The 11,624-nt window shown below is 54.1% G+C and overlaps 1 protein-coding gene across 1 annotated transcript in view; it reads left to right on the top strand.

Moving 5' to 3' along the window:
- Positions 1-6,491: 6,491 nt before the first annotated feature.
- The window catches only part of ATP2A3 (ATPase sarcoplasmic/endoplasmic reticulum Ca2+ transporting 3), a 50,690-nt gene continuing 45,557 nt past the window's right edge, over positions 6,492-11,624 (top strand). The window contains 1 exon segment of the mRNA XM_068415426.1: positions 6,492-6,667. Within this exon segment, the coding sequence (XP_068271527.1) occupies positions 6,550-6,667 (118 nt within the window). The 5' untranslated portion in view covers positions 6,492-6,549.

Below are 11,624 nucleotides of genomic sequence, written 5' to 3'. Positions count from 1 at the left end.
TTTCAGAAAAAATAATGCTGCTGCTTTTTATTTTTCCCTGTTCCTTCCAGCTTGACCCCCCAGACAAACCCATCCCTACTACCACGGGTTGCATATATTTTTTTTTTTCGAAAAAAGCATCACTAGAGGTATTGCCATATTTTCCAAATTCGCAACTTGCACCGTCCATCCTGACGCTGTACAGAAATGTGCTGGGTTACCTCTTTTTTTTTTTTTTTTTCTCATGGGTTTCCCTGCCTCAGAGTGGAGGGTTTGTGAAGGTTTATCTGGTTTTCCTTTGTTCAGCACTCTCGAAAGAGAAAGAGGAAGGAAACCCGCCATCGCTCGGCCTGATGCTCGGTTAAAAATAGCAGGGCTGGCTGGGCCGGGGTTCCCGTCCTCGCTAAAGGTCACTTCCCCAAGCGCTGCCCCTGAAAATACGCCACCGAATGTCCCAGTTGGGCATGTTTCTGGTGGTTTGGAGGCAATGAAGAACCCAGAGGAAGGAGAGACGTTCACCGCCCTGCAAAGCTCGGCTCCAGGCTGTGCAGGGGTTTTATCTTCCATCCTAGCAAACCACATCCAGGGTCCCCTCCTTGGGGTTGGGATGTGATGGCCATGGTGGGATCTCCACAGCTGAAGAGCTGCAGCTGGCGCATCCCAGCTCCATTCCTCTGCTGCTAGGAGGGTGTCCCGCTGGCCAGTGCATGGGGCCTGGCCCCCCCAGTGCTTTTTATTTTGTATATTATTTATTTTGTATATTATTTTGTATTTTTAAATCTAAAAAGTTGTTTAAATTATTTTATTTTATTTTTATTTTTCCCTGTGCAGCTCAGCTGCTGTCTGAGATCAGGGCAGTCCCAGGGCTCAGCAGTGCCGCCTCAGTGGCTTGCAGGGGGACAGGAGGCAGGGGACTAGCTCCAGTCCTGCCTCTAGCATCACTCAGCGTGGGCAGCCAATCTCCTAGGAAACTGCGGGAAGGACTCGGTGCAGTCACAAACCCCCGGTTTCCCCATTTCCCACCCTCCACACCTGGGAATCAGCCTTAAAAAAGAAACTGCATGGTCAAAAACCAGCTCCAGCCAATCATCCCACAGATCTTGTCGGGTGCCGATGTCCCCTTCGCTTCTGAACAGGCTGCTTGATGCTGGGATGGGCACCCTCCTCCCTGTCGGCGCTGCCTTGGAGCCTCCTGTTCTGTTATTTGCTTTTGCTGTTTCCTAAACTCCAGCAAAACCCCCAGGAATGACACACCACAAAGGCAGGGTGGTGTTTTTTTTCCAGGAGGTATTTTTGCATCAGGGAAAAACCCATCTGAGCATCAGAGCGCGTGTCACGGTGTTCCCCTTTGATGGATATTAATGTATTTTCCTACCTTTGAAAGGGATTGGAATACAGTTTAAAAAAAAAATACTAATTGCCCAATGTAGGTCTGGATTCATAAACAGAGGCTCTTAAGTGTGCTGCTGCGGGGAAGATGCCAGGGAGTTCAGGAATGCTGCGTGATCCTTGCTCGGATCCTGCCCAGCAGAGCTTGGGCGATCGCTCCAGCCGTGCCCTGGTCGGGGCACTGCCCTTAGGAAAGTCCCATTTCCAGCCTAATTACAGACAGAGCCACGAAAGGAAAGGCAACCTCAATGCATAAGCTCTACAGCTGCCACCGTAAATATCGTCTGACACGGGGAATCCTGTTCCTTGTAGCCGTTTGCAGCGGGAGCAGAGCTGGAAAATAGGGTGACGGCCCTGTGCGTCCATCGCCTCCCAACAGAAAAGCCTTGTCCGTACGGACCGTTCCTCCTCGTTTTCCCTAGATGTAACCTCCTGCCTGCCACGAAATCCTGTGTGGGCCAGGTGTTCCCAGGATCTCCATCTCTCTGCACCCATGGCCCCAGGCGATGGATGCCCTTCCCTGCCACCTTCAACCTCTGCGTTTGTGCCCCGAGAGGCCAAATCCGGATGGTCACCACGCTCCTACACCACCTTAAAGTGCACAAGATGCACAGCCACGGGGATATATATATCCAGCAAGGGTGAAAATACGGGAGCTCCAGCCCTGAGCAGCGCGGCGGTGAGGATTGATGTTTCAGTGCTCTTTGGATCCAGCCCCCAGGGAGCAGGATTGGCCCGCAGCTGCTGGGAGTCCTGGCTGGGGGATTAACAATAACCCCCTAAGCCTGGCTCCAAAAGGTCGGCTGGTGTGTAACATTTAGAAGAGCCTCAAACTGTTATTTCAAGGAGTATTATTTTTTTTTTCTCCATGGAAAAGCAAATATCTAAGCTACCATGGAAAAAAAAGCCGTTCCTACCTCTTCTCTGTGGATGGGGATTCGCTGCATGGGAACTGGGGGGATGCGGTGGGGGAAAGCCTGGGAGTGGGATGGCAAATGGCAGTGGCACTGCCACCTTTAATTAATTAATGCCACTGTGTGTGACAGCCCCGGAGCCAGGGGAGGGTGCTGGAGCAGCAGAGGGGGCACCTGCACATAACCCCAGGTTGCTTTATGAAGGCGAGAGCTGTTGACAGCAGAGATTTGCACCTCCTTGTGTGGCATTAGCTGCCCTGTCTGGGATGGTTAACCCTGAATTTGTTCTTTTCAGGTTCTCAGCTCCTCTCCTGAGAGCAACCCACGGGGGCATACGGGTGTGCAGCTGCAAGTGTGTGCAGGGGAGGGGGTAAATAAGATTCCCCAAATGGTGTTAAATGCACATGCGAAGGGCTGGCTCCTGCATCTGTCACCCACTGATAACTCCCTTCTGAATCAAGACAAACTTCACCTGGGTGAGCCGTGCAGTTGACTGAAAGCCCTGTAGGTTTTCTCCCATCCTTCAAGCTATAATTGCCGCTGACAGTCCTTAACCCCGTGGTTAGCCCGTGCTCAGGCTGGGTTAACGTGCGTTATCCATCGCTCCTTCACACGCCGGAGCCTGGTTACCAGCACTCAGGCTGCTCTCTCAGCCTTTCCAGCAAACATAATTTTTTCCCCATCTCCGAGGAACAAAGCGGAGACAAAAGATTAATCTTCCACGGATTGTAAAGCCCTCGGGGCGAGGAGCGTGGCGCGGGTTCAGCGCTGCTGGCAGCCTTTCTGCTGGCTCCGACGGGCTCTGGAGCGGCTCCGGCTGTCCCGTTCCCCTCGCCCCCAGCCCAGGAGCATGGCAGTGCAAAGCCACGGCTTTTGGGAGAATTAGTCCCAATTTCCTTTTGTAGAAACAAGATCAAAATCAAAACCAGCTGTCGACTTCCACGCCTTGAATGGTGCTCGGTCGGCACTAGCCGGGCCCTGCTTTCCTTTCTGCACCGCAGCCATGCCTAAAAAACCTCCTCAGACACTTGGGAGGTGTTAAACCCCCTCCTCTCGTCTTTTTATGGCCCTCTTAAGCTTGTCTACCTCCAAAAATTATTACCATGGGGGAAGCCAAGATAAATAAGGAGGTTTGCCTTTCGTTGCAGGGCTGATGTGCTGCAGAAGGGAATCCCCCAGACTCGGGGGGCTGCCAGGGATGGAGTCCCACTCCCCCCAGCCCAACTTGCTCCAGTGGCCAGGGGCTCTTTGCTGACAACATTGTGGGTGTTTTCACTCCAGGCCCTTTTCCCTCACTGGTGATTGTTGGACTGACTACTTTACGGCTTCAAGTTGCTAATAATTTTCATGGATTGCTTAATTATAGGTGGATGGTGCTGCCTATTACTAGGGCTGCCAGATGTTTCCTCTGTAACTCTGTTCTCAATTGCTCTCAGCTTTGTCAAAATTTAACTTTTGGAGCTGGGACAGCATCTTCGTGCTGTCTTCCAGTACAAGGACTGTCATCATGCGATGAAACTGGGAGGAGCAGGAACAACAGGAGTGGGTCTTCATGCGGAGCCAAGCAGAGCCACAGGGAGCCCTACCTGGGGGCACAGTGTGGGCAGGGAGGTGGCATGTCTCCAAGGGAGGCCGAGATGGGGGCTTGGAGGAAAGATCATTAGAGGTTAGTGTATAAAATACTCAAATGCTGGAAGGGTGCTAGTGGAAAATGCTGTAGGTGCCTGCCTGTGCCTTGCCCAGTATGCGTGGGGTGGGTCACTGCTGGGGAGCCACTGCTGGGGAGCCACTGCCGGGCTGGAGGGACCCGTGGTCTGAGCTGCTGTGGTTGCAGAACATGATAAAGGGGTCAGGAGATGCTGGGGAAAGAAATGAGGGTCTGCTGGTTGTACATACACGGTCATGCAGCGTGGCCTCGGTGTGCCTTGCCTCAGTTCTTCATCTGCACGGCGGCCGTTGAATGAGACCCTCACCTTCTTGGGTGCAGCTGCAGGCAGTTTGTCAGGCTGTGGTGTTGGGGCATCCCTAAATCACACCCAGGAGGACACCAAGAACCCTCTTTCAAACAAACTTTGCTCTAGGGGCAGGCCATTTGCCCTGGAGCTGGGTAACAAGGAACAGGCTCCCACCCCAGCTGCAGGCTGGGTGATGCTGGAGTCCAACCCCCAGCTAAAGCAGCTGCTTTGAGGGCAGTGCCTGAGTTTTGGGCATGATATATTGCATCAAGTCCTCTGTGCACCTTGGCAAGCCCGTGTCATATTTTAATAATAGCAGATTGCATTAGTTCTCCCCAGGCACCTGGGGGACCTGCTCAGCCCTGCAAGCCAGCAAGCCCCGGGGCAGACCCCGGCCACGCACAGCACTGTTGCCCATGGGGCTCAGCAGCAGAAACATCGCTTTTCCCCCCCAAAACGGTGACGAGAGGCAGATGAATACAACGACAGAGCTTGAAGCGAGGCCAGACCGCAGGGCTGGGAGCTGTGCTTCCTGCAGAAGGGCCTGCGGCACCGCTCGGGGGGGCCCACCGGGCTGCAGCTCGGTGAGAGCACCCCTCCACCTCCCACGCCGTCGGCTGCGGTGAACTGAAAAAAAAATGAGTTTAACGAATTAAAAAAAAATGAACATACGTTTCCTTCAGGACCTCCGCTCCAGTGGGAGCTGCAAAACATTTTCTATAAATGAATCTACATAGAAATAAATAAGCCAGAGCTCCTCCCCGAGGTGTCTGCTGCCACTTCCTCGCCCTCGCTGCCGTCTCCGGGCTCTGCTTTGGGTACGTTTCCACAGAAGTTGGGTTCGTCGCCCCCCAGCCGTCTCGCCTCTCCACCCTCAGCTGGAGAGCGGTGCCAGTTGCCATCAGCCGCACGCTTCTTCCAGCAGTGCAGTGGGAAAACTGGAAGTACCTGAAAAGTCAGAAGTTGGTGTTCACATGGGGACAGTCACTGGGGGTGGGTTTTAGCCGGTCACAGAAAACCGCTCAAGTGAAGAGCCCTGTTAGGTGCCCTACGTGGAAAAGGGGGTGGTGGTTACCCTTAGCTGGGTGGTACACATGGATTTTTAGGGAAACCAGATCAGGGTAACTCCTTCCGTTGCTGCTGCTGGTCTCTGCTGTAGGGGGATCTGCTAGAAACAGTCATTTTGCTGCTAGAAACAGTCCTTTAAGTAGCCCGTTGCGAGCAAGTGTTGCAAAAGAGTGAGGTAAAGCACTTGTGTAACTGGGGCACTGGCCCCTCCTGAGCCGAGCAGGAAGGGGACGGGGACCCGGTTAAACAGGGTGGCGAGAGGGATCAAGGCCAGGCCTGCTGTGCTGAACAGTTGCAAAAACCCGAGTGCCTCCAGCACGAGCCTGTTCGCCCGAGCGTGGATGCTCTGCCTTCTGCAGGGGGAAGAGGAGCAGCAGCGTGGAGTGCGGTGCCCCGGGATGTCCAGGACACGCACAGCGAGGCTGGTGCTCAGGTTCCACCATGCGCGACGTGCCTTGGCTCCTTCCTGCGTCTCCCTGCGGTGACATTTTACGTTTCACATCTCCGAAGGCGGCGCAGCACAGCTGCCTCTCTCCGGATACGACGCATCGGTGGGGACGGTGGCGGTTTGAACGAGTGTTAGGCAGTGATTCCTGCTTCCAGGGCTCCCGCTGCCATCAGACGCTGCCCCTCATCCCGCAGAGGGATGTGGACATGGGCAAGGGCCTGGTCTGCTGCCAGCAGGGTTGGGTCATGCCAGCGCTGGGCCACGCTCTGGTGGGAAGAGGGGTGGCAGAGGGGACCCTCCTTCCCCACACAGACCGTGCTTCGCCTGGACAGGGGCTGAACGACCCCTTCCCATATCTCCCAGCACCTGAAGGAGCAACCAGTAACCTGGGGGTGTTTCCCCTTGGGCGGGAGGATCCCCCGGCCGCCAGCACCGCTGCCGGGAAGTTCGGCGATAATTAAAATATATTATAAAGGCGGAGGGGAAAGAGGCACTTGTGGGGGGCGCCCAGCCTGGGCTGCACAGGCAGACCCTGGGATCCCCGCCCGTCCCGGCGCTGTGCCCCGGGGCTGCCCCGCGGGGGGGGGGGCGGTGGGCGCGGCGGCCCCGGGGGAGGCGGGGGGAGCGGCGGGCAGGGCGGTGCCGCGCCGCCGGCAGGGGGCGGGCCCGCGGCGGGGCGCCCCTTCCCGCGGCGGGCGGAGAGGTGCCGAGGCAGCGCCGGACGAGCGGCGCCCCCAGTGCCCTCCGTGCGCCCCCTGTGTGTTCCCCCCACCCCACCCCGGGCTGCTGCCGGGGCATGGAGGCGGCGCACAGCCTCCCGGTGCTCGACGTTCTCCGCCGCTTCGGTGTCACCGAGAGCTGCGGGCTCAGCCCGGAGCAGGTCCGCCGTAACCGGGAGAAGTACGGCCCTAATGGTTAGTGCTGCCGGTGGGGACGGGAGGGGCTGGGGAACCCCCGGTTGCGGGGGTGCCGGGATGGGGCAGCCCTGACGGGGCACCGGGGGTGGCTGGGACCCTCCCCGCCGGGACCGGGCAGGGCTGGGGTGCTGCCCGGGGGCCCCCCGCAGCATCCCCCCCGCCCCGGGACTTGCCGCGGGGCACCTGTTGGTGAGGGGAGCATTTGCCGGTGTGGGTGAAGGGGTAACGACTGCGGGTGTGGGCAATGAGCGGGGGGTTAATTCCTCCGGCAGAGTGTTTGGAAGTGGGGGGGGCCGTGGGTATGTGGCCAGGAAAGAGAGGGGGAAGTTTCCCCGTTGCTTGTTGGTGAAGGAGGGAAGCCCCAAAATGGGGGCGAGGGGTGTCGCGGCGGGGGGACCCCGCTCCCGGCTCGCCGCAGCCGTGGCTGGGCCGTGGGCGCTGGTGGGGAAGGGGAAGGGGTGGTGGGGGGAGATACGGTGAGGGGATGTGGGCCGGGGAACCCTCTGCGAGCAGCTGGGTGTCTCCTCGGGTCTGATAAGGGGAATTTTTAAACTCGTGTGTCTGAAGCACTCAGTGTGCACGGAAGGGACTTGCTGGGGTGCCTGAACCTACCCGGGTAAATAGAGATTTTGATTGTTCAGGTGTGACGGGAGGTAGGTCGTTAGCTCTGTATACGGAAACAGGCAGGTTTTAGGGTGAGTTTGCTCCGGTGCTTTGGAGTAGTAAGTCCTTTCTTGAAGTTGTGCAAGGAGATAAGTGTGTAAACTCTCTCCTGGGTTGGAGCTTGTTGCATCTGCTTTTCACTTGATCCTCATGGATGAGGCTAAGGAAAGCCCGAGCAGATGCTGGCAGGATTGCTGTCTACATCTTTATTCATGGGCAGGGCTGTGTTAGGTGGGATCTGAGAGCTGTGCCTCCTCCAGACCAGCCCTGCAAGCAGCAGTGCTGTGTGTTGGGCTGTGCTCGGGGTCCCCCTTCCTACCCTCGCTCCCCGTACCCAGCAGCTTCTGCTCCGTTCCCTAAGTCAGCGTGGTCAGGGCTGCACTTGGGAGCTCTTCCCACGGAGCACTCTGCACAAGGTGTAGGCAATGGGCCATCACACCTGCCCTTGTCTGGCCTGATTTTGGAGAAGGGGGGCAGCTGGGGACCCGTCTGGTTAGCCGTGAGGGGAGCAATCCCTCTGCTTTGGGGGGCTGAATGCAAACCTAATCCTTAACGAAGAGATGTGCCGGTCTGATTTCAAGGTGTAATTGCTCCCAATGTTTCTGCACCACGGGAACGGGGGGATGACGGGCCGTACGGGCGGTCTGCAGCAGTGTGTCACCTACAGGCATTGCCGTTGCGGGGCTCACGGTGCCTTCGTCCTCCCGTTTGCCAGGTGAATCATCCTCGCTGAGTCAGGCACATCGGCTGCTTGGCAGCACCGGGCCCTCTGCCTTGGAAAAGGTAGCTTGGACGTATGACGTAGGTGCAAAGCAAAGGGTTAGCGGTGGCAATTAGTTTATCTTTTTTTTTTTTTTTCCTTCTTCCTTCCCCCTCTTGCAAGCAATGGCTCTGTGCTCGCCTCTCTCTGCAGTTTTGCTGCCCATACAGTCTAGTCTTGGGTTTCTTGCAGGCTGTTGATCTGCAAGAGCTTCTGACTTTGGGGTGTCCCGTGGCTTTTGCCTTCAAAGCAGAGCTCTGCGTCTCCTGTACAGCACAGCTCACAGTGATGTGCACAGGTGTTGAGAGCATTAACGTGGGCAGTGCAACCGTCAGTGAAAATGTGGTTGAAGGTTTTTAGGAATTCTGAATTCTGGCAATTTTTGTGCAGTATTTATATTTTTCTCATGGCACGGATGAGATATGGACAGGTTAGCACAGCTTAAAATCATGCAGCATGGGACCCTGTGTGGTTTGTTTGATGTTTTTGGGTTTGTTTGGTTGGTTTAAAGCCTTGATATGAAGCAAATAGCCTTTTTCCCAGCGTGGCGAGAACTTGCAGGTTGTGTCACGGCAGCGATGGGGTACCCTTGGGTGCCCTGTTTGGGAGAGCCGCTGTGGGAAGCAGCGTGGGACAGTGAACTGGGCTTGTACCGGCGTGCAGGTCTTAAGGATGGCCTGTATTAAATTGCATTTTAATTTAGGCTTAAATTAAGCTCCGGCAGCAGAAACACAGGGCAGTTTGGTGACTCGCTTGAGCTCGCGCAGAAGGGGGAAGAAAATTCAAATCTTGCGTGGCTCGAAGCGCAGAGCAGACCTTCAGCTCCAGCTAGTTTCATTTTCGCACCCTCCTGTCTCACATTCATTCATTTCCTTCTAAACCTGAAATCAAACTGCCAGCGTGGTCGTGAATCGCAATCTAAAATACATCATCTTTCTTAAAAACTGCCTCCCAACGTAGAGAGCTGCTGTCTTGCTGCTTTTTTTTTTATTGTGTTGATGCATTTCAAAAATATGAGCTGCAACGAGCTCCAATGTTGAGTGAGAAACGGTGGCCAATGGCATGTTTTATATTAAAAAATATATATATATTTTGGAGGGGGTATTCTTTTGGAGCATAAGATTGCTTTTTCAGTTCCAGTGCTCACATTTACATTTGCAGGAGGAAGCAGAGAGCAATACTCATTATTTAATATCTCCAGTTTGTGGCTTGGCAGCCAAGCAGTGAGATATGGATTACTGGACTGGAAGATGATATTTCTCCATTAGGAAGAGCTCTCGTTCTAGTTTCAGATCTGTCATTGGTGCTGTCAGCGTGGCCATTTCGTTTGCCAAGGAAACTGGAGAAGCTGCAGAACGTTTAGGTCTCGCCATGGAGATTCTCAAAAGGCTCCTGAATCTCCAAAGTTGATTTTAAACTAATAAAAGCTTTGGATGCTCCACGTGGGCTGGGCGGGCGCTCCCCTGTGCCCCCTCCCATCTGCCAGCACCAGCTCCACAGGTTGCTTTTAGACCACAACACTTAAAAAAAAAAAAAAAATACAAAAGCAAAAAAATGCATATCTCTTATTTTATAATAAGCTGAGCAGGGGGAGAGAGGGGTGCAAACATTTTTCTTTCTAAATGTAAAACCAGGGGCACAATGTACCCTGAAATGATTTCAGTTTTGCCAAGGAATGACAGATGTAAACGGGAGTTGCCCCACGGACAGACAAGTGATTTTTCTGTTTTAAATATAGCTGTGATTTCTCTCCTCTAAATGGATTTCCATGTGTAAATGAGCATACATCGCAGGCAGGATATTGCCAGTGGTGATGCATATGCATAATTTTATTTGCTTCGTCGGTAACCTAAATGGACTGTGAATGTCAGTGGAGTCAAGTGCTCGGCTGTTTGCAGCATAGGGGCGTTTATCTCTCCTGGCATTTCTTCTCTTCTGACTCCGAAGCAGAAGCCCTGCTGCTGTCTGCGCTTGGAAACGCCACTGGGCAGGATCAGACCCTGCCCCTCAGCCCTGCTTGGGGTCTCGCCCATCCCCGCCTTTACCCTCACCACCCCTGGGGCTGACCCCCAGAGTGGTACCCAAAACCTCCCCGCAAGGTGCGATGATAACAGTATTTACGTGATGGATGATTTAAGTGTTATTCAAACCAACTTCAGCTCTGGGCGAGTTCAAAGCCACGAGTAAATTGGCTTTTCTTTTATAACGTGCCTCTCTACGTCTCCGTAAGCTTTATTTCAGGATCTCGGAGCCCTTGTGTGTATTTTTGCGCGTGTGTGCCCGAGCCTACCTGGGCGGGAGGAGGAGACGTCCCCGAGCCCAAATCCAGCCCCTGATGCGCTGCCGCTCTCCCGAAACCCACCGAGGCTTGTTCACGAGGAGCTTTCTGCTCTTCAGCATGAGCACGTGTTTGGGCCCCTGCTTTGCTAGAAGCAGCAGCAAAAAACACGGATATATTATTTATTTCCATCCTTTTCCCAGCCTATACCCAGCGCTGTGTGTGCGCGTGTATACACATCCATCGGCACACGCGTGTGCGTGCACACACCCCGTGCGTACTCTAATTGCGGCGCATTATTTAATGTCTGATTAGCTGCCGGCGGTTGCTAAGTCTCTCTTGACAATAAAAAAAAGAAATAAAATTTCTATTTCATGCTGAAATATTTGAGATGCCGGTAAAGAGAGGAAAAGCAGCATTTTCTGACTCATCTAACTCTGCTCTCTGTTCCTCTGCGCATCGCCCACCTTTTCCACCCCCGAAACACACGCTTAACAGTCTGATTCATAAACATGCTCCGGGGTTGTGTGTTTTTTTTTTTTTTTCTCCTCCTCCAAGTTCTTTCCCTTAGGAGAAATGCTGAGGCATTAAAACCTTGTGAGCGTCTTCAAATCTGGGGAGAGACTACACAAAATTTTTCTAATTGGACAAGAGGAAACTCAGGATGTTCATCCCTGTGCCGTCCTCTGAGGTTACCTGCTTTCGTACCTGCCTTTAAAAAAAATTGTGAATAAAGAGCAATGTTCAGAAAAACTGATGTCTGCTCTTAAAATGGTGCAGGAACCAGAGAGGGGAAGATTTCCAGGGCGAGGAGAGGCAGGGGCTGCGCTGGGGGGGAAGGGGTTTTGTGTGCAGGTCTCATGTTTACCCCTGGGGTTGGCCTCCGCTGTGGCACAAGTATTATTTCATGAATATTTTTATTTCATTGCTGGTTTTAAAGCTGGGGGTGGTGGAACCAGTGCTACGAAACGCTGATTTAGGAGGAGTTGGATGCATCGTGGATGCTGGCTTGGGATGCACCGTTTCCAGAAAGGGGCTGGAGCGAGTCCTCCAAAACCACCATCAGCAGCAAAATCCCCCCTTCCCCCAGGGTGATCCTCTTCCCCGGTATTTCGGGTGGTATTTTGTCCTCCTGAAGCCGAGCGGTTTTGGCCCACCTGGCGCAGTCAGGAGCACGGCTGCTCACTCTTTGCCTTTTTAGCAACTTTGTTTTTTCTGTGTGTTTTAAGCCTTCTCCAATCGCCAGATCCCGT

The sequence above is a fragment of the Nyctibius grandis genome, chromosome 18, assembly GCF_013368605.1.
Source record: "Nyctibius grandis isolate bNycGra1 chromosome 18, bNycGra1.pri, whole genome shotgun sequence".
Lineage (NCBI taxonomy): Eukaryota > Metazoa > Chordata > Aves > Nyctibiiformes > Nyctibiidae > Nyctibius > Nyctibius grandis.
This window is presented reverse-complemented; position numbering and strand designations above follow the sequence as displayed.